The sequence below is a fragment of the Schistocerca serialis genome, chromosome 3 (genome assembly GCF_023864345.2).
Source record: "Schistocerca serialis cubense isolate TAMUIC-IGC-003099 chromosome 3, iqSchSeri2.2, whole genome shotgun sequence".
Classification (NCBI taxonomy): Eukaryota; Metazoa; Arthropoda; class Insecta; order Orthoptera; family Acrididae; genus Schistocerca; species Schistocerca serialis.
The window spans coordinates 164,167,772-164,191,899 of NC_064640.1; the positions used below are offsets into that span (position 1 = coordinate 164,167,772).

Genomic DNA, 24,128 nt, shown 5'->3' on the forward strand with positions numbered 1-24,128 from the left:
TGAGCAACAGATGCAGGAACATGATGAACAAAATTATTAGTCTAGTCAGTTATGATTTAAATACCATTGCAAACAATAAGAACATGTTGTAATGCTAACCTAACTGCAATAATTGGATATTGTGCAAGTTCTTGGGTCCACAGACTACTACTCTTAACACCAGCAAAGGTAGTTAACAGGGTGCAAAATGGAATGCTTCCACATCTACATGACTACATTGCGTTCCACATATAAACGTCTGACAATGGGTTCATCAATCCTCTTTCACACTATTTCTCTACTGTTCCCTTGAACATCAAATGGGGAAAAAAGGAGCACTTAAATTTTTCTATGCAAACTCTGATTTATTTTATTACGACGATCATTCCTCCCTATGTAGGTGGGTGTCAACAGAATATTTTCACATTTGGAGGAGAAATTTGGTGATTGAAATGTTGTGAAAAGATATTCCTGCAACGAAAATTACTTTTGTTTTAATGATTGCCATCCCAACTTGTACATCATATCCATTTCATGATAGAACACAATGAGCTGCCATTCTTTGAAATTTTTTGATGTCCTCCATCAATCCCGACTGGTAAGGATTCCATACCATACAGCAGTACTGTAGCAGATGACGGAAAAACTTAGTGTAAGCAGTCACTATGGTAGATCTGTTGCATCTTTTTAAGTGTTTTGCCAATAAAAGTAAATCTTTGGTTCATCCTCCCTACAACATTATCTATTTGATTGTTCCAATTTTTTATCTGTAATTGTAATTTCCAGATATTTAGTTGAACTGACAACCTTTAAATTTGTGTGATTTACCATGTAACCAACATTTAACGGACTACTTCGAGAACTCGTGTGGATTATCTCACACTCGTCATTATTTAGAGTCAATGGCCATTTTTAACACTGTCTTGTATAAATCATTTTGCAAATGGTTTTGATCTTCTGATGACGTTACTATACAGTAAATGAGAGTATCATCTGCAAACAGCTGTTCAGATATCAGTTAGTATAAATTGTGACTTTCTGACAAGAAACCACAAATCCAGTAACACAACTGAGACAATACTGCAAACTCGCACAATTTGATTAGAAGCTACTTGTGAGGAGCAGTGTCATTAGTCTTCTGTAAATTCATAAATATGGAATCAATGTGTGTTCCCCTGTAGGTAGCACTCCTTAATTCATAAGGATAAAGAGCTAGTTTTGTTACATAAGAGCAATATTTTCTGAATCCACGCTGATTATGTCTCAATAGATTGTTTTCTTTGAGGTAATTCATAATGTTCGAAAACAGTGTATTTTCCACAATCCTTCTGCAAATCAACATCAATGATATGGGTCTGTAGCTCAGCAGATACTTCTATTTCCTTTCCTGAATATTGGTCTGACCTGCGAAACTATATAGCCTTTAGGTACTAATTTTTCATAGAGCAAGCAGTTTTATATGATTGCTAAGTATGGAGCTATTACATCAGTGTACTCTGAATGGAACCCAACTGCTATACAATCTGGACTGTAAGACTTGGCTTTATTAAATAATTTAAGCTGCTTCAGTACACCAAGGATATCTGCTTCTCAGTTAGTCATGTCATGTCATGTCAGTAGCTATTCTTACTTCAAATTTTGGAATGTTTACTTGGTCTTCTTTGGTGAACAAATTTCAGAAAACTACTTCAGCTGATGAGAGCTTTTCGTACAGTGTCAACTGAGGCATTGCAAGTAATACCTCGAATACGTCCACTCGGACCTCCAGATACAGAAGAAAGTGGCAATGTATTGGCCGAAGAAACAAAAATACCATAAATCACAAAATTATAAGGAAAGCGGGCTGCAAGCAAGCAGCAAATTCACAATCTGACCCTCCACCTGTGACACATCTATGGTTTTGTCTCAAATGTAAAAATAAAACAATCACTCACACACACACACACACACACACACACACACACACACACAGGGAATGAGGCACCAGAATCCCTCAAGAGGCTTGACACACTTCTTGATGGGTTATGGGCCTTGCGCCACCTACTATCCACTTAACTGCAGGTACATTTAGAGGTTTCTAAATGTACCTGCAGTTAAGTGGGCATGCCTGAACATACTCACTGGGGATGTCCACAGGATGCCAATTTTACTGATACTAATCAGCAGCAGCTGAACCGGCACAGAAGACTTGGTGCCAACAAGACACTCCTCTGCGAGGCAGAAAGGCAGAGGCTGGACAATACTGTTCATGCTATTTCAAGAAAGGCTGGGGTAGCATCTTACATTACCAATCAACCCCCATCTAGTGCACTGCAGTAGATTGTGACAGAAGATTGAGAAGCAACACAGTGAAGACAGTTGAGGTCAACAGTTGTGGCAGATGAACAGCTAACATAGCATGGATAGCTATCTGAACACCACCACTGCACTGTAAGCGTACCTGTAGGCAGTGTCTCATCACCCAAGGAAACAGATCTGGAGTGACTATAATCCTCACTGGCAACTCCCTCCACACTGGGAAGCTGTTCCCTGCAACTAAGGAACTGACAGGATGTGCCTACGAACTGGGGAGCAGTGGAGTGCATTGTGGAATGTGGTAGATAAGCACTGTTTTTGTTATAATAGTGGTAGACAGATTTGATAGTAGGTGTAGGTTTTATTTATCAATAGTAGAAATTGCTATGGAAATGAGAAGCAGTGTTGTTTGGATGTAATAATACATATTGTATAATTAGTTTCTGAAGTATAGAGAGAACATTGCTGTTGGTAGTTATAATATGTGAATGAGTGAATACAGGCTGTGTTTAAATTTTAAGTAACATGCTACGATGTAATAAATAAAAATCTCAAGCCCTGGTCTTCAAAAAATATGACAAAAATACAACTGAATATTTTGCAGTGCTTGGAAATAGTATAGTATGAAGAAATAAGAAAAGTATGATTTCTTTTATTTACTGATAAACCGTGTTACACAATTCAGGAAACAGGTCTAGTAACGGGAGTTACACAGCAGTTAAATACAGGACCACACATCAGGTAGCCACAAGCAAAGCATTTTTACCCCTCTGAAGAAGTGCCAAAAATAAGTGCAGTATGGCCGATCTACTGTGAGACAAATAGAATGTTGTCATCTCTGAACAATGATGTATTTGCTTTTCATAGCAAAAAGCATGTACATAACAATACTACTGTGATAAAACAATTCATTGCTCAGAATGGTTATTAATATCTAAGATTTATCTTTTTTTGCTGTTGTAATAGAAGCAGTAGTTGAAGTGTTATCAGTAATTATAAAAGATGAAAACAGAAGTAATACTTGCATCTTTTTTACATGACAGAAGCAGATGTAACAAAGGCTGTTGCTGCTGCTGCTGCTGCTGCTTAAGGCCTGAAGAGATTAAACTTCTACCATCACCAGCCTCTTATTTACCCTCTCCCCTCCCCCGCCCCGGAACAATCTATGTGCCCCATCTGTCTGCATCTACAGTTAATCCTAGGTGCAAGTGTGAAAACATTTTCGAAATGTTTTTATAGCAGGTATCTGAAGTGAAATGTGGGTATCAGTCCAATATTTACTCACTGGGATATGGGAAAAGAGGTAAAAATCATGTGCAGGCTGGCCAGTTCACCAGACCTCACAGTTAATCTGTGAAGCAAATATGATCCAGATCAGGCTTATTTCCCCGAATCCCAGAAGCAGTTTGTTAATGCACTAAGCTAACCAGGTGGATGAGGCAAAAAGGCTAAAGGAGAATGTGACCAAGGTGATACTAACTGAGTCTTTTTCTAGACCAGGAAAGATGATGTAACTGTCAATAGAAAGTGATACAAGAGAAAATTTACATTGAGAGTGATGTCACAGCAATGACTCCAGCAGCTTTGCAGCTTGAGATATTAAACACAGCAGTTATGAGCATGAAATTCTGTCCTTTATGTGGCACCTTTCCATACCCATATCTTGTTGCTAAATATAACCTCTGAGACACCCACACAAAAAAGCTCATGTTAAGAGTCAACACACACTACAATCAACATAACTCATTGAAAATGTCATCAGAATACAATGATGTACATCCTTTCGAACATGAAACCACAGAAACTGCATAGAATTGTAACATATCAGAATAGTAGTTATTGCTGATTTGAGCCCAGGTGCTCCCTGTGAACTGTTAACACAGGATACATTCAAACAATATGTTCATGCCTATGAAACACCTGCATAGCAACACTGTTTTGTAGTTCACCATTTAGGATTCCTTTTTGAGGAGGAGGAGGAGGAGATTAGTGTTTAATGTCCCGTCGACAACAAGGTCATTAGAGACGGGATTCCCTTTCAAGTCAAGTTCTTAATCTCTTTACATTAAATGGGACAACATACACTGCAATATTTCTACAGAGAAAAGAATTTTGAACTTTCTAGTATGAGTTAAAGCTTTGTGTGAAAAATACTTCCCCATTTATAAAGCAGTAAACATAATATGATCACACCAGTCTTGAGTTTTGGCATCCTGGAGCACAGATGCAATCTGGCACTGAACAAGGATGTTCACACTTTGGGACAAAAATGTAAGCCTTGATGAACAATTATGTTCCAATTCATTTATTAGCTACTGTTTGCAAAACACCTTAATTTCATTTGTTATGTTTCTCTTTAATTCATCTCAACTTAAGAATTTCACTTATTTACACCAACATCCCACTGTGTCACATCCTAGTGAGATGTAAAAACCATCACAATCTTATTCATGAACTAAATGCCAAAAAGTGCCAGATATTGTGCTGGTTGTTGTATATCCCTCATGTACAATACACTGATCCATGGACATTCATGCCAGATGAAGCTAGAAACTTATACCAACAATGTTAAACAGCTTATTCTAGCATTCACTGATACGTATAACAGAATCAATGAATAAATAGGTTAGTACACAATGTACTCGATTGTTAGCCATCCATAAATAAAATAAAAGAGATGAAAATTGATAACACAATACAATTGCAGGGCAAACTACATAACTGCCTAAGCTAAAGGACCTGATAAAACTACGGTGTAGGCTGTAACTAATCAATAGTAGAAATAAGGTAATTCCTGTGAACTTACCTCTATAGAAAAACAGTTGGAACACATGTAGAATAATCAGGACAGGAAAGAAAGCATTGAGATGAACATCAAATGCATAACCCCACTCAACATCCTGATCTCGACATGACGGTTTTATCATGTATCTGTTAGTAACAAACCTGAAAAAAAGAAATTACGATTTTGTACTTACAGTCTGCTATTACCCTACAATTTACAAAGTTGAAACCAACATTCTAAGACATTTGCAAAAAGAAAATGTGTTTAATGTAGTTTATTTACATTTTTAAAACATTTGATCAATTCTACAAACAGTTTGAAATGTGAACTTATAATTACAAACACAATTACTATCACTGGTCACTAACTTTTTCATTTGAAAGCAAAAAAGATGAACAACCAATCGGCAAGCAACAGACCATATTTAGAAGACCTGTAGTATGATAGGAGCCAGTTAGACACACTGCTTTCCTTTGCAAGTCTCTCACATGTGATACTGTACATCTGACATATGCACACGATACTTACAACTGTTTTGGCAGTAAACAGTGTTTCTAGCTGTGGAATAGCTATGGATGACAGGGTATGCCACCTATGAAATCCAGGAGGGAATGATTTTTCCACGGTCTACCTTGTCTATGGTCACTACAAGTACCACGAATAGTAGAAATTTCATACACTGCCTTTTGTTGTACTGGATTTTAATTGCAGATATGACAGGCCACAGTGTAGCAGATTATTAGCCAATTCAATGCTGTAAGAAGCTGCATGTGAGCAGCCATACTATTTAGAACAATCTATACTCGTTATGGGTTGCAGGAACCAGCAGCACACTTGAATAACTCTGATACATATATATAAAAGACCACAGTGCTTGGCATGATCACAAAAAAACCATCACAGGATATTTTATAAAAAGGTAAACAAACCACCTGGCTTTTGAGTTGTGGTAAATCTTAGTACAGGTTAATGACGGGGGACAAGCGCATTGAAAAATATGTATGGTGATGCATCTGTCTTTTCAGTTTGGTACAGTTCAGGCCAGTGGTGGTGGAAATTTTTAGATGGGATGAATGGGATGCCTGATATGTTTGTTACTACCAATCACAAGGAAATGATACAGACATCTGCTGGCACAGCATGAGAACCAGATTGTCCACCTCAGCAACCTGTTTGAGATATGAAAAAACAGATACTTTCATCATGCTACTGTAAAAAACTGGAATGTTCACATCTTGGACTGCAAAAACTGATCTGCCAAGAGCTACTGAGAATGCATGGATCATGTGTCTTGTCAAGTCATTGCCACAGCATGCATGTCAGAATTGTTATTGGGGTGACAGGGCCTGTCCTGCATTACTTTTTTTTTTCCTAGCAAAACTGAATATGTGAAAAGGGAAAATGGTCAAACTGATAAAATATAGCTTTCACTGCTTTCATTATCATCATGATACCAAAGGTGGATTTTATAATTACATAATATCTGCTACTTCCTGACTAATCTGTTCAGTTTACGGCACAGGATTTCTCACTGGTATCTCTTAGAGCTATCACAGTGGAATGTTCCCAATGACTCATACAAGATGGCACGGCTTAAACTATCACAGACAACTGCTGTATCCATATCTTCTTCTTCTGGCACCAATGTTATAAGAACATGGGAGGATAGCAGTGTTTATTACTCAATCTGCTGGAGCTATGTCTGGATAGTATCATTTTAAAAAGAGAATGGTTTTTATGGAACCAGGGACAGTAAGGTTTAGCTGTTATTTCTGCGTGTAGGTCCCATATTTGTTCAGAACCTTCTGCAATTGCAGAGAGCTTCAGCTTGGTTGTTTGGCTTGATGGTTTAAAGGACCAAACTACTAGGTCACCAGTCGCTTTGCCTTCGAACAAACAGGTCTGTATGACTGTAGATCAGAGGTAGCCTACTGCACAAAACTCAGGGGAAGAGAAAACCAAGATTTACTAACATCAGCAAAGTTGAGGTAAAGGACAAAAAGAAGACAAGGAGGCAAAGGAAGAAAGGGAAGGAAGGTGCCTCATCTAGGGAGCAGCCGGAAGCCCCTGATAGCAGAGTGCAATGAGGGGACATACACCCCCCAGCCCCTGCCATTTAACAGAGGTACTTTACTCTGAGATTACCTTGGAGAAACAAAAGATGAACAAGTCTTAACACACCACATGAAGGGGAGGAGGGGGGGTTGGGGGGGGGGGAGAGAAGAGTAAAAGAGCAGGTAATGAGAGGATCAGGATGGACTATCAAGCCCAGAAGGCTGCAGCCCAGTTTGGGAAGAGGCGCATATGAGTGTTCTGCCAATCCCTCAATGGGCTGATAAGGCTAAGCAGCGCTCCCTTAAAGAGCGTGGTAAAAGAACGTGTCATAAATAAAACCTAAAAACCTAAGTCAGCTGTGGGGCATCATCTCCTAACACTAGTGGTAAGTAATCAGGGACATTAAGAGTCTTCTGTAGGGTCACTAGGTTGGGACAGCCCAGCAAAATGTAGACGTCCGTCAAACAAGAACCATGACAGTGGGGTGGGTCCTCACTACGGAGGAGATGACCATGAGTTAGCCAAGTATGGCCAATGCAGAGCTGGTAAAGGACAGTGGAGTCCTTGCGAGAGCCCAGCAGGAGGAACTCCACAGATTCGTAGTCTCCTTTATCACCTGTATTTAGTTTGGTAAAGTCAGTGTGAGCATTCCATATTCCAGGCACCTAAAACTTGTCAGCGTAATACCAATTGGAGGTCTGTTTCCAGAATTCCAATCTCAAGAGTCAGTTTACTGGTAGCCAGTTTGGCCAGACTATCAGCAAGTTCATTCCCTGGGATCCTAACATGGCCCAGGGTCCAGACGAAGGTCACTGAGCATCCACACTGTTCAAAGACATACAGGGAATCCTGAATAACAATGACTAAGGGATGGTGATGGTAGCACTGGTCAAGATTTTGCAAACTTTTCAAGTCGCTGTAGATGAGAAAGGACCCACCAGTGCAGGAATGGATATGTTCAAGAGCACAAGAGATGGCTACCACCTCCGCAGTGACAACACTGCAGCCATCTGGCAAGGAGAGTAGTTCAGTATGTCCTACGTGAGTATAAGCAAAGTCTAGATGATTAGCAACCATCGAGCCATCAGGGTAGACAACTTCTGGATCTTGGGATGTGCCAAGGATGGAGAAAAACTGGTGGCGCAGGGCCTTGCGATGAACCAAGTCTTTCGGACCTTGTGATAGGTCAAGACGAAGCTATGGCTGAGGGATGCACCATGGAGGTATATGGCAGTGAGTCTAGAGGAGATGCGAAAGAGGAAACAACTGAAGTGCAGAGAGGATAAACTGGATGCAGAGTGCAACTGTAATCCCTGATTGAGACTGTCATTGCAGGAGACTGATTACAGTGTTTGGAAAGAGAAGACAGTAATTCAGATGCTTAGTGACTGTAACTGACCAGCTGTTGTTGATGCCTGATCTGCAATGGAGGGACCCAGCTTCCATTAGGAAGCTGTTCACAGATCTAGTTCCAAAGGTTCCTGCCGCAAGTTGAAACCCACAGTGGAATGTTGGATCCAATATCTGCAATGCTGAGGGCGATGTCAAACTGTATGCCAGACACCCATAATCAAGGTGAGATTGTACCAGGGCTTTGTACAGCTGCAGAAGGGTAGAGTGATTTGCACCCCAACTGGTGTTACTCAGGCAGCAAATTGTATTAAGGTGCAGCCAGCACTTTTGCTTAAGATGGCAAAGATGGGGGAATCCATGTCAACTGAGAATTGAAGACCAGTCCTAAAAAGCTGTGTGTCTTCACCACACTGAGTAGCTGGTCGTCGAGGTAAAGTTCTGGTTGTAAGTGAATTGTACATTGACAGAAGTGCATGACGTGAGTCTTGGCAGTGGAAAATCTAAAGCCATGGGTGACACCCCATGACTGAATGTTTTGTATAGAGCCTTGCAGTCGACATTCAGTGACACCCACACCAGAGGAGCAATAGTAGTGGCAAAAGTCGTCAGCATAAAAGAAGGGTAGTACTGAGGACCTAGCAGCTGCTGCTAGACCACTGATGGCTACCAGAAAGAGAGGCACACTCAGTACAGAGCAATGCGGGCACCCATTCTCTTGGATATGGTGGGGGAGGAGGAGAGGGGGTTATCAGCAGTGGAACAGCCTTGGTGAAAACCACCCTGGGACAGAGCCAGAAGACCCCGAGACTCAAGGAGCCAACACAGCTGCCAGCTCACCATGCATTCACACAACTTACAGAGAACATTGGTGAGACTTATAGGGCAATAACTGTCCATCTCTAGATGGTGCTTACTCGGTTTCAGTACTGGGACAACGATGCTCTCTCACGACTGCAATGGGAACTCGCCCTCGCTCCATATGCGGTTAAAGATGGCAAGGATATGATGCAGACAACCCACCAGTAGATGTTTGGTCATTTGGTTATGAATGCTGTCTGGCTCTGGGGCTGTATCAGGCCACTGGGTTAGGACATTGACTAATTTCCACTCATTGAATGGAGCATTATATGGCTCGAGGTGGTGTGTAGCACAAAGTAATTGCTTTCGCTCCACCCACTGGTTTAGAACATGAAAGGCAGGTTGATAATTCTCCGACGCTGAGGCTTGAGTATAGTGCAGATCAAAATCTTCGTTGATGGCATATGGGCCAGTACAGACAGTGCCACTCAAGATAATACCAGGTACACCTGCAGGTGTCTGATATCCACAGAGACGTCTGATCTTAGCCTAAACCTGTAAAGGAGAGGCATGTGGTCCAATGGTTGAAACATAGCGTTCTAGCTTTCATCTTTTTATTAGTGGCGAACCCAGGCATGGAGCCGCTTAAAGGCAATGAGGTGCTCCAACGATGGGTACCACTTGTGGTGTTGGAAAGTCCGCCTACGATCTCTAATGCCTCTGCAATTTCCGTGAACTACCAAGATCACGTCTTGTGTTTGGACAGGCTCGAGGAACAGGGGATTGCTAAATCAGTTGCAAAAAGAATGGTCATAGTTGTGTTCTGGACTGCCTCATCGAAATCTCCATATGGGGGGGGGGGGGGGGGGGGGGGGCAGCCAAGGTCACGTCTTGAGAGCCCACCTGGGCACGTGACCAGGGGAGTGACACTGAGGGAGGGACAGGAAGATCAGGAAATGGTCACTACCACACAGCTCAGCATGGACCCTCCAGTAGATGGATGGGAGAAGACAAGGGCTGCAAATGGAAAGGTCAGTGGCCGAGTGTGTGGGGGTACCAGTACACAAGAGGCAAAGGTCAAGTTCTGCCAGTAAATTTTCGGGGTCTTTACCATGGCCAGTGACCATCGTTCCACCCTAGATTAGGAAAGGTGGGGGGAGGTGAAAAACGAATGCAAACAGTATGTTCTGAGACACTTCATCATCGGGAGGGAGGTAAACATTTCAGATGGTAATATCCTGAAATCCCCTAACCCGAACAGCCACAGTCTCCAAAAGTGTATTAAGAGGCAAGAGTTCACTATATACATTGTTTGTACGTGCAAACTCCACCCGGCACACTGTCATAGGCAGCATGATCCTTATTACATCCCTGGTATCCATAGAGAGCTGGGATCTGCGTTATTAGAAACCATGTCTCCAGAAGTGCAATACAGAAGGCAGGTGAAGTGCTTAAAAGAAGATGTAGCTCAGCCACATCATAGAAAAAACTGCTACAATTCCACTGGAGAATAATGATGTTGATGTACAGTGAGGCCATGAAGAGACCATGGAGGCAGGTTATGCCTTTGGGTCACCTGCCACCACTGGTTGAGGGGTTCTGGCATCAATATATATAGGTTTCAGCTTCCATTGTGTGGTGCGAACTGGGGCCTCAGGGGCTGCCGGAATCTCTGACTCGGCCACATGAGTGGTACAGGCGGGATCTGATGGCATGGGGGCATTGGTTGGTCGTCCTTATTGGAGCACTTCTTCTTGTCTTTCCTCTCCTTAGAAGATTTCAACGATCACGAGAGCTTCCCTGAATCAGTTTCAGGTAAAGGTGATGATCATGGAGCTCTGCGAGCAACAGTCTGTAGCTCCTTCAGCCACTGGCTTGTGCCTGGTTGTAGGCCGGTGGAGACCTTTGAAGAAAGTGTATCGAGCCCTTCCTGGTGAGAGGAGCTGGAGGAAGGTGATTTCTCTCTGGCTGGGAGGTGGGTATGAACGTCTCTGGTGGGTGGGAAGCCACTGAACCCAAAACAGGTGTGGGGGAGCAGTAAGAGGGTACCTCCCAACCATTACAGGGGCAGGCAGGGTTGAGCACCCCTGAGGGCCCACTGCAGGAGGTGTAACAGGTGGGAATACCTTTGCCAAATGGGGCGACGTCATCGTAGCTGCAGCATACAACATTGTTTGACATGCTGGGTGTAACTGCTCGAACTACTACTTGGCCTCTTGGTAACAGAGTTGTCCAGAGCGTTGTATTCTTGTATTTTCTTTCCTCTCTGGAAAACAGTTTAATCTGATCAGCAGGGATTGGTTTTGGTTTTGGTTTGCTTTAGGGCACAAAAAACAACTGGGGTCATATGCGCCCAAGTAAAAACTATAGAATACAAAGACACAGAGGCGATAAAAATGATTATACATCAGCCCCTATTGACATAACAGAAGGCTGCTACAAACAGGCATGTGAAAAAAGGGCTAAAAGAGAGACCATACAGAAACGGAGGACCAATACTAAAAACGAAATGGCCTTCGCCATATTGCTTTGGAGGATAAAAAGTAAAACGCGGTCAACACCTCCCGCGTCATTTGCTAAAACAGCTGATAACTCAGACAGCAAACCCAAGCAAGAACGTAAACAGTTAAAAAATGGGCATTCCATCAGGAAATGGCTGACAGTTAAAACTTGGGCACAATGTGTACAAAGTGCTGGGGTAATGCCACTTATCAAATGACAATGGCTAAAACGACAGTGCCCAATATGCAGCCTAGTTAAAATGCCCTCCTCCTGGTGGGAGGGCTGAGAGGTGGTCGTCCAAGCCACTGGGAGAGGCTTAATTAGCCAGAGCTTATTCCCGTGAAGGGAGGACTACTGGCGATGCCAAAGGGACACCACCTCCTGACAGACGGCGACACAGAGATCATCGGAGGGTATATAGGCACACGCACGGTCTGAGCATCAGCAGCGTCCTTTATTGGCAGACTGATATGACCAGGAACCCACAGAAACATCACACTGGACCCACCTAGAGGGAGCAAGTGACAGTTCTCCTGAACCCGCTGCACTAAGGGATGGGTGATGTTCAGTGCACATAGATTTTGAAGGGTGCTGAATGAGTCTGAGTAGAGGACACAATTGAAAACGTTGTGTCGCTAGATTTACTCCATGACCTGATACAGGGTGAAGAGCTCAGCTGTAAATAATGAGCAGTGTGCTGGAAGCCGATATAGATGCCAATGCCAATGACAAAGGCACACCCGACCCCGCGGTCAGTCTGAGAGCCATCAGTGTATACAAAGGTACTAACGCAAAGTTCCATGCGAAGGTCGTGAAAATGAAGGCAGTAAAGCAAGGCTGGAGAAGTGTCCTTCGGAAGCAAATGAAGGCCAAGGATAACATGGGCCACTTCATGAAGCCAAGGTGGTGAAGGGTTCACACTAACCGGGAAAGTTGCAGGTAGTGTGAAGTTAAGCCGCTGAAGCAAGTGCCGAAAGCGGATTCCAGGAGGTAACAGAGAAGAGGGATGTGCCCCATACTGGCAAACAAAGGAATCATCAAAGAAGGAGGCATAGGATGGGTGGCCACACATGGCAGACAAACGGCATGCATACCTGCTGAGGAGAAAGTCACAGTGGGAGGCACTGGTAGTTCAGCTCTCAACTGGGCTAGTGTAAAAGATGCCAGTGGCCAAATGAATGCCACAATGGTGGATAGTGTTGAGATGGCATAAGAAGGATGGACTTGCAGACACAGAAACAAAGCACCCATAGTCGAGTTTCGAACAAATAAGGGACCAGTACAAATGGAGGAGTGTGGTTTGATCGTCACCCTAGGAAATACCATTGAGGAACCACGTACAGTGGGCTGCCAGGTAAGACACATGGGAGGACCAAGAGAGTTTCCTGTCAAGCATGAGCCCAGGAATTTCGTACTTTCAATTAATGGAATGGCAACAGGCCCAAGATGTAAAGATGGTGGGAGAAATCAATTGCATCGTCAGAAATTCATACAGACTGTTTTGTCAGTGGAAAAGTGAAAGCCATTGTCGATGCTCCAGGAGTAAAGACATCGCTGAAGACGCCACTCAGTGAGACAGGTCTGTAGAGAACTGCAAGAGATGGCAAAATTGTCAATAAAAAGAGAGCCGGAGATGCCTGGCAGGAGACAGGCCATTATAAGGTTAGTGGCGATAGCAAGGCTGGACAGAACCCTGAAGCACAGCATTTTCTGGATAAAGGTGTCCAACAAGGCAGAACCCACATGCACCTTGAAAACTCAGTCTTTTAAAAATGCCTGAAGGAAACGGGGCAGGCACCCACAGAAGCCCCACATGTAAAGAGTACGGAGGATGCCAGTTCTACAGCAGGTGTCATACGCCTTCCCAAAATCCAAAAACACAGCCACAGTCTGGGATTTCCGCAGAAAACCATTCATGACATGGGTGGACAAAGTAACAAGATGGTCAACTGCAGAACACCGCGATCTAAATTCACACTCTTCATTCATCAGTAAACTGTGAGTTTTGAGCCACCATACCAGCCGGGCATGAATCATACATTCCATCACCTTGTAACTGCAGCTGGTAAGAGAGATGGGGCAGTAGCTAGACGGAAGATTTTTGTCCTTACCGGGCTTAGGTATGGGCATGATGATGGCTTCACGCCATCATCCGGGAAATGTGCCCTCTGCTCAGATGCGGTTGTACATGTTAAGCACAAAGTGCCTGCCCACAAGAGAAAGGTGCTGCAACATCTGAATGTGGATAGCATCTGGCCCTGAGGTGGAGTATTGGGTTGAACTGAGAGCATGCTCTACCTCTCTCTTAGTAAAGGTGGCATTGTAGAACTCACGATTAGGAGAAGAAGAGAAGAGTATCGCCCAAGCCTCCTCCGCTTGTTTCCAATGAAGGAAGTGATAGTGAGAAGAGCTTGAAACTTCTGGAAAATGGTGGCCCAAGATGTTGGAGATAGTAATAACATCGTCTGCTACTGTGAGACTGGCAATGGGGGAATGGATCTTGGTCCCAGAGAGCCGTCTGAGGTTGGCCCACATGACAGAGGAAGGTGTGGAACTGTTAAAAGAACTAGTGAATGAAATACAGCTAGCTTGTTTGCTATCCCGAAGAACACAACAACACTTTGCACGCATCTGTTTATAATGAATGCAGTTTGCCATCGTAGGATGACTGTTAAAAAGGCGGCGAGCAAGTCTCTGTGCGTGAATTGTGTCGCAGCATGCCTCACGACTGGGACACAATGTGGTAAAGAGGAAGTGCGAGGAATGGAACGTTCTTAAGGATAACATTTGTGAGATATTCCACCTGGTCATCACAACTGGGGAAATATTGTTCTTCGAAGGTCGACAAGGAGGACTAAAGATGCCAGTCAGCCTTAGTAAGCTGTCATTTGGGTGCGCACACGGATGGGGTAGGATTCAGCAAACAGACAGCACACGGGAAACGGTCACTCGAGTAGGTGTCAGAAAGAACGGACCACTAAAGAGGATGGGCAAGCTGGACAGTGCAGAAGGATAAGTCCAAATGGGAATAGGTGTGCGAGGAGTCGGACAGGAAAGTGGGTGCTCCAGTGTTAAGGCAGAAGAGGTTATGAAAGTCAGCCAAGAGGGCACTTCTCTGACAGGTCCTGGGAGAACCCCAAAGGGGATGATGCACTTTAAAGTCACCGAGTAGAAAAAATGGGGGAGGTAGCTGCCTAATAAGCTGAAGGAGTCTGCCCTGGTGACACTGAATGATGGAGGGACATAAATGGCACAGAGGGAAAAAGTCAGGTGGGGAAGGAAAAGGCGAACTGCAACAGCTTGAAGATGGGTAGTCAGGGAGATGGGCTGACTATGAATGTCATCCTGTATGAGCAGCATGACCACCCCATGAGATGGAATGCTGACCTCAGGGGGAAGGTCAAAATGAATCAATAAGAAATTCGAAAGCTCACAGCAGTCATGAGAGCGCAATTTTGTTTCCAGAGGGCAGAGTACAAGGGGATACTGTGATGCTAAATCCTCTTTGTGGAATCAAAGGCCGTGAATGTTCCATTGGAGGAGAGTCACGATGAGGAAGAGACGTAGGGGTGTCACTTCGGCAGCTGCCGAGTAACAGCCTATGAAGAGTCACTATTACAGGGCATAGAAGCAGGAGGATCTTGGCCCATGCGGTCCACAGAAGCATCAGCTTGTGCAGTCAGTCTGTGGACTCCAACACTGAAAAACGGTTGGTGGTGTGCACTGGCGACACGGAGGCCGGCCGGGCTAAGATATCAGGTGGCTGCACTTTCGAAGAGGATATTCGAGTCGGCAAAGGAGAAGACCGTTTGACATTGGTGGACTTTTTTGAGCCTTTCCAGTTAGAGGGAGACTCGGGTGTTGTTTGACTTGAGGGACATAAGAAGTTTTCACGGCAGTACTCCTCCTGTCCTTTCCGGCCTACTGGTTGTGTAGCTAGTGGCTTCGCCACTTGAGGCAAGAGTTTGATGGTTTGCTGCAAAGCTGGACAGGGAATGGCAATGCTACCTTAACACTGACCCAATTGCATAACCTCAGAGCTGAATTGGAGGTCGCATGTCTGTGTGGCCATGTCCTGCATGAAGCAAGGGTAACAAGAACAGAACTATAGGTGCCAGATGGGAGAATGCAGGGTTTGTGAATAGCCAATAACTTGCCAGCAACTGGGTAAGGCACTTTTTACTTTACCCAGATCTCTTTAACAGTCCGCTCATCAAGGACAATCCTGAGAGGAGGCGGCATGGTCGCCATTGCAGTTGATACAGCGGGGAGGAGGAGGCAGACAATCGCCCTTGTGTGCATCCGTGTGGATAAGACTTTCCAGTGTGGTTATGACACTGGTAGCAAAATATCGTGTTTGGAATGTATGGGCGGATTATGATAATTTCACAGCCTGCTTTGATCTTGGACATAAGCACCACTCTATAAAAAGTGAGAGACAGAGTGCGGGTGAGTACTAAGGAGGAATCTACCTTTTTCATTACACGATGGACAGATATGACACCCTGATGAGAGAGGTAAGATTGGATTTTGACCTCAGACCGTCGAGAAGCCTGGTGTAAATAACACCACCGGAAGAATTCAAAGTTCTATGGGCCTCGACACAAACAGGGTAGCCATGAAGTGAGGTGTCAAGCAGTTGTAGTGCTTGAGAATCAGAATTAGTCTCCAAAAGCAAAGTGCCATTCTGTAAATGAGAGCAGGATTTCACAGGGGGAGCAATTGCACCAATTGCATCAAAGCCTTTCTGAATAATAAACGGATTTACTGTGGCAAATGACTGACCATCTTCAGTATGTGAGACCATGGGGAACCGTGGTGCAGCGGTAAGGATCTTTGAATCATTAGCCTCATTATGTTTATGTTTTGTAGATGTTGATTGACTCATTGCGAGGAAATCCTCCATGATCGCCAGTGTCTCTGATGGCATGCTCCTTCCAACTGGAGGCCCCCTTCACAAGGGGGCGACCTGCCTTAGGTGATTGTTCACACCTCAGGTCGCACCTCCCGAACACCTGATATAGGGACCAATTGGCAATTTGGGAAGGTTGTACCTCAGGCAGTCACCCCTCTCTGGGCCTGGCCTGTACCAGGGGGTACGTGCGAACACTACCTGTTGACCCAGGGCTGGGAATTATGCATTACCCAGTCAACAGCTACACGTCAGATGCATGGGCCGGCCTTCAGGAGCGCAAGGGAGGAAGAAGAAAAATAGGAACCTCAAACACCGAAGCGGAGGAACGAAAGGAGAAGGGAAACAAAGAAAGGAAAAGGAAGCAAAAAACATTGGTGAGACTGTTCTTATGTCAGTGACAGAGAATGCAGACATTTTCCCCATGGTTGAGGAAAAAGAATAGTGAGAGGATAGACATGCAGCATGGAAGGGAAAATATGATGCAAAGGCTGGGACCCTGTGGTAGCCAAGCATTAACCTGCCAAAGAGTGGCAAGCCCGGGGGGGGGGGGGGGGGGGGGGGGCAGCAGGGAGAATGGTGCTTTCCACAGTTGACATAGATGGGGGCAGCTCCGCAGGAAGTGTTCAGAAGTAGCGCTCATCCACAATCTCTACAGATGGGGCTAGCGTTGCAATGCGAAGACATATGCCCAAATTTCAAGCACTCTAAGCACTGCATGTGGAGGGGGGGGCATACAGTTCCATATCACATAGGTATACCATCACCTTGACCTCTTCAGGCAATGAATTACTCTCAAATTCCAGGATGAAGACACCAATAGCAACTATATTGTCCTTTGGCCCCTAAGTAAATGATGGACAATGTGTACACCCCACTGCTCCAAGTTGGTGAGTAGCTCCTTATGAGATTGTAAGAGCAGGAAAATGATGTCCTGAACTAAATTTAGACTGTTATGGGGAGTAACAGTCTCCCAACTTGTTACAAGTGAGCAGTGCCCGTGACCAGATACCAGATGCCGTTTTCATCAAAACTGACACAATTTTCATTTTATAGATGACTGCCACTTCCCAAAATTTGTCTTCTAAGTTCTCCACAAAGAACATGAGCTTTGTGGCCAAGAAGAAATCACCAGCAGTCCTAGTACAAACCAAATATTGCTCTGCTTGCTGCTTAGCCCCACATTCCTCCCATGGCATAGTGCAGGAAGGAAACATTTTAGGGCCGTATCTCTCTGTATTGAAAGAGGACTGTCCTTTCATAGTGACTGCTGCAACCGTACGGTCATCAGTGGAAGATCCGTTCATCAGTTTCATGTGCAGCTGATCCACCACAGCATCACCCACTCCAACGGGAGTTCTCCCCATGGGCCTCAGCAACAGCTTCCTGGCCAGTAATCAATTGCTCGAAGTCTCCATGCCCCAGTCACAATGGGCACATAGTCCTTGGCATACACGGGGAATTTTCAGCTCAGGCACCAACAGTATGATCCCTGCATGGTCAGGGGGCAACCACTGTGCAGGTACTTGACACCCCCACCCCCACAATGGGATGGCTACCATGCTGGGTTTTGGATGTATTACTATATTAAAGGGAAGGGTGCACAGGTGGAAAGGCACAAAGACAGAGCATGCACAGCATTGTGTGATCTTCCCTGCACGACCCGCACTTCTGGGGAATTTTGAAATCTGGTGGCAGGTCAAACCAAACAATAGGGACCATGTGTTTATTTAATGAAAAGTTGGAGAATACATCGGAAGTGGAACCTCGAGGTCTAATCGTAAACCACGTCCAAGCAGGGTCGGTGTCAAGAAAACCATCTGATGGAGAGGCAGAGGGGGAAAGGGATAGAGGAAGTACAGGAATGCTGCACAGAAAGTAAGTAATGCTACCTCCTTGGTAGCCGACATATACTCACAAAAGAGTTGTGAACCGATGAGGGGGAGTCAGGTTCAGGATTCTACATTGGGGACAATTGTTGTCAAAGATGTGAACAGACAGGCTGGTTACTGGATATCATAGTACTGGTTTACATGATTCCCCATGAGCATCAATTTCAGAAGGGTACCACTGAATACAACTCTCTAATTCCAATACACTGAAGTATGTGGTATACTTATGTCATTTACCGAAAGCTGTTCATGCACCTTACGCTGAAATACAGATGACATGAGAATATGAAATGCACCTCAGATGCAAAATTCTGTTGAGTCATCAATTCTGTGCTACAATTGCTAACTGGCTATTGCTTCATCCAATTAATGTGACAAGGCAGACTGCAGAGGATATTTGAAAACTTACAAAATTAAAAAAAGACTGGCATGATGTAGACTGAACACAAGACTTCTTTGTAGCCCAAGGATACTTCGGTTAATGGAAGTCATTTATTAAGTAGTAGTTGGAGTGATGGAACCCTGGAGGGGATAATGACAGTGCCTTCTGGAAAAGGAGGGTGAATTATTGTTTCACATGCAGGTACATCAGACGGTTTCGTGCAAACTTGTCTGATAATGTTTCATTCAAAAAGACAAGTAATTATCAAGAAGAGATGAACAGAGTGATTTTTCAGAAAAAGTTCAAAACTTCGCTAAAGGCAAATCTCACAAGGCCATTTATCATTGCTTAGGACAACAATTGGCATAATTTTATTGTTCATGAGAAGAATAACTACAAAAACAAGTAATGACAAAATTTTTCTGTCACTCAGAGGATGGGATGTGGATCTCAAAGGACATTTTAAGAAGGCTGAATTGCTTGAATCTGTGTCACAAAATAAGTAAAAATATCCAACAAGTTAAAATCTTAAATATGTCTTCCCTACTACTGAATTCATGTGTGTGCTCAATTTCATATCACTTCTTAGTATTAGCTGTAGATCATACTGTAGAACATACAACTTGCTTTAGAGGTTTACCACTAATGTTTTCATATGATAGTTTCATGTTCTTTCCCTCTGTTCCTGGAATCATCTTGCATTTTTCCACATTTAAAGACAACTGAAATTCTAGATAACAAGTGGAAATGCTGTCCAACTCAAACTCATTCTGCATTTCCTTACAATCAGTGAGCAACAATACTTACCTGTTGACAACTGAACCATCAGTGAACAATTTGGGAGTGCTGCTGACAATCTGATAAATTGTTTGCTTGGGACACAGTCAACATTGCTTTCGTTTCTTTTGAATATTCGCCATCCAGTATAATAAGGCCACTCTTTCTCCTCAACCTGAAAGTAGGTGGGTTCACTCGGACTTCCTACCATCTTGATTCTGGTTTAATTACTCAAAAAGTCTTTGAGCCACTCACATATTATTAAAGCTACTTCATATGATTATAATCTGGTTATCATTTAACAAGGTAGCACATTGCATAATGCTTTTCTGAAATGTAGGACGATGGATTCAACCTTTTCATCTGTATTTACTGTTTTCAAAAGAAGTACAGTATGTTTCCTGAACTTATGCAAACTTTTTGTGAGAAGATCCTTTCCTTCCCATAATATTTCAGTTTAGAAAAATGCTCTTGGCTCCAACATCAGAAGGATGTTAGGGATAATAGTCTGTAATTCTGTGCATCTATTCTTTAAAACATCTTTTTACACAAGAATGAATGGTACTGTTTTCCAACCAGAAAGTCCTATTTGCAGCACAATAGGATTCTGATCAATACAAGCCAGGAAAAGGGCCAATTCTACTGTGTATTCAATACAATATCTAATAGGAAGTCAATCAGGGTCTTGTACCTTGTTCACTTTGAATGGTTTTAATAGTTAATCTCATTTTACTGCCAACCACATGTGAGAAAGGCAGTCAAATATTGGTAAGACAGTATTCTCATATATGAAAATGGTTTTAAAAATGGAATTTAAATGTCAGCTTTCTGTCTGTTGTTTTTAGTTTCAACATCAGAATAAATCGAGAAAGATACAATGGGCGATTTTTAACCATTCACCAACTTTACATACCTCTGGAACTTCCTATTACTTTCGTAAAATTCTTAACAAAGATCTGACTGTGGAAATTATTGCAGGCTACACAGACATCCCTTGTTACAGATGCACAAACTGCCATTAGCTTCTATCAACCAATCTCTCTTCTGTTGCAAAAATGTAAAAAGTTCTATTTTTACAAAATTGCATAGTAGAATAGTAAGTACAGGAGTAAATCTTTGTAAAGAACGAATGGAGATGACTATGTGGGGCGGATCTGTTGGGTACGCAATGGTGTTTTAACTGAATGACAACATGGGGGGTCTGAAGTACAAATAAGCTAAATAAGCTATGAGCTCATTTCATCAGACTTTGTGAGAGGGAAGCCAGGAGAAACTGATTCAGCACTTCGACAACAATGGTGAACAGACAGAATGTGCTATTGTCACAAAGCTAAATGTAGTAACTTCACTTAGAGATGTCATAAGAAAACCTTTTAGGATGCAAGCTTCATATAAAGGAACACACTGAAATCCTAAAGTTAAATACTAGAGCAGCCGAAAGCGCTGACAGGCTCGGAAAATGCGAGCACATTTGGTCACCACTGGTCACGTCATTAGCTGCTATAAAGCCTCCGCCCTCCTCACAATTATTCACATAGTGAGGCCTTTCCATCTGCACAAAGTACATCAATGGTAGACCAGTTCTCTTAAGTTGCAGAACACTTTACTGAATTCAACAAGTGTCAACAAGCTGCCACCAGCTTGGAGTCCACTGCTGCAAATCTACAACCGTCAGGCCGTGGAGGGGACTTCTAATGTGTAAGCTGCAGTGCTGCTGATCACAATGGCAACTGACTGAGTATAGAGGGCAGAGTGATCTTCTGTGGATGAAGAACCAATGTGCCCACCTGCAAGCTGTTCAACTTGGGCTCTGTGTCATTGCTACTAGGGCAGTACAAGTACCACCTTACTGGCTGTACACAGGGACCGCCATTCAGGCTGTCCTTCATGTTGCAGCTGGGTCTTCCACCTACATACCATCTCGACAACTGACAATAGGGGCATGCAGATTTCTGGGGCTGAGCCTAAGAGTAGCTTCACTCAGTGAGAGCACCAAGAGTCTGACAGATGTTCACAGAAACGCCAGGCTGCAGGGATGCATGCCGCTGCATCCTTCTGCGATTGGGCTGAGTCACTGACAACAGGCAACGCACGACCTGTGTTCAACAAGTTGAATGCCTCATAAATTCTTCCTTGGCCTCCTTGAATACTATGGCTGCAGTATCATCCAAGATGTGCCAGACTGACTTGTTTCTCAGTGCTGCTTTCACATCCTGAATCCTTAGACCATTAGCTGCTGCACCTTTGTAGACTCCGAAGTCACATAATGTGTGCTCTGGAGTGCCCACTCTACTACCGGCACAAATATCTTCACCTGTCTTTTGATTTTGTACAGATACTTGCATACAGGCCATGATTGGTCAGGTAATGAATGTATCAGCCCACTTAATGGGTGAATAAATCTCATTTTTATTCTCTTGCTGACATTAGGGAGAAATTCTTATGTTCTCCGCCTGAGACTGAAGTGCCACATTTCTGCCACAGTTGTAGTTTGCAATCTTGTTTTAGATTTTTAGTATTCACCTAAGTTCCAAGTACCCTCCATACTTCTATTTGATTGCTTTTCTTTAACCTATGAAGGGCTTCCCTTTTCCTGATTTCTAAGTCCAAAGGGTGTGTTGCTAGAACTATAAACAATGCATCATTTGGGGCAGTGCAGTAGCTGCCCATTAATCTTAGTAACACTTTTCTTCGAACTCTTATGGCTAATGAAGGTGGCTTATTTCTGCATTATGTTTGTACCTGTTCTGCCTGCCTCCTCTAAATGATGTGCAAAATTACAACATTTGTCCAGAAATACCTCCAGATACCTCATTACTATGCTGCTCCTAACAGATACATTGTTTGGTTTTATTTTAGGATTTCTTGCTAGGTTCCTTTTAGCGAGAGGTAGATAGTTTTGTGGGGTGCTACTGACAATGTAACACTTAAAACACCTCCTTCAAGTCTTCTATAAGTCTTCTGGAGACATCGTTTACGACAAACAACAAGTCGTCTGCAAATGGTACCACTTAACTTACATTACTGCTATCATGTAACTTCTGTAGTATGGGCTCCAAGACAGTTGCACAGCATTTCTGGACACACCAATTCTCTAAAGCAACCAAATAATGATGGTCATCACAGAGTATCAAAAGTGCTAGTAACATCAATCATCACCACTATCATGTATCTAAAATGAGTGTCTGTTGCTAGTGATATTGCCTTATTAATTGAGTACTATGTTGGTTTGCTTCTTCCCAACTCATAATGGTGAGGGCTCATCCTGTGAAGCAATCTATGATCTTGTAATCTTTTGCATAGTAGTTTTCCAAATATCTTATCAGTATTTCAGAAGACAAATTGGTCTGCGTCACTTGGGAATCATTGGCTTGCCCTTTACTAATAATCACCATTCTTCGACAAGGAAGGGATCCTTCCCTGGAAGAGATGATCTTACAGTTCATTCAAGTAGACATCCAAGTGGTCAAATAAGGCTTATTATTTCAGTAGGGCTTCTACCCAGTCCTGGAGATTTTTTCTGTTAAGTCTTGCCTAATTTCATCTTGTCTGAAGGAGTTCACAAGCTTATTGTTTCCATAGTCTTCCTATAACACTGTTCTGTACTGGTTGTCCTTCTTCGTCATCATCATCATCATCATCATCATCATCATCAGGAAGCAGTGTTTCCATTAGCAGGTCAGCTGGCTGTTTACAATTTTCTGTCACTGTCCCATCATTTCTTTTGAGAGTGGATAAGATTACTGGTGATCATATTTTCTCACAAACTACTCTGTATGGTATTCTCCGGGGATTGGTTTCTAAGTTAGCCTCCATGAATTGTTTCCGCCATTCTACAAGGTGTTCATAAAGTCTGGGAACACTTTCAATCATTTATTGCACAAGAACTAAACATTGTACAGCTGTCATACATATTGCATTTTGAAGAAAAACTCTAACGTTTTTTTTACAAAGATTCGATAATTGAACCATGAGTAACCTGGCAGACGTCAATGCGGTAATCAAATTCCTGCCATACCGATCCCAACATGGCATCGTCGACTGTAGCAGTCACTTCCTGTATTCTCTCCCGGAGCTCTGTTACGTCATGTGGTAGAGGTGGTACATACACCAGATCTTTAATGTGTCCCCACAGAAAAAAGTCACACGGAGTGAGATCTGGTGACCGGGAAGGCCATTTCATGAAACAGCTGTCCCGTTCTGTAGCACGGCTGATCCATCAATGTAGCTGCTCTGTGTTCAGGTACTCACGAACTTCAGTATGAAAACGGGGTGGAGTCCCATTGTAACAACAACAACGTTATACTATTGCACATATAATAATTTTTTCTTCTGATTTTCGATAAATTAGTGTAAGCAATGTTCTGATTTCATTTCTTTTTTCTTTTCATGTCATTA

The 24,128-nt window shown here is 43.3% G+C and overlaps 1 protein-coding gene across 1 annotated transcript in view; it reads right to left on the reverse strand.

The window, feature by feature from the left end:
• The window catches only part of LOC126469877 (protein unc-50 homolog A), a 97,619-nt gene that overhangs the window by 19,084 nt on the left and 54,407 nt on the right, over positions 1-24,128 (reverse strand). The window contains exon 5 of the mRNA XM_050097202.1: positions 5,081-5,220. Coding sequence (XP_049953159.1) covers positions 5,081-5,220 — 140 coding nt within the window. The remainder of the gene's footprint in view (positions 1-5,080; positions 5,221-24,128) is intronic.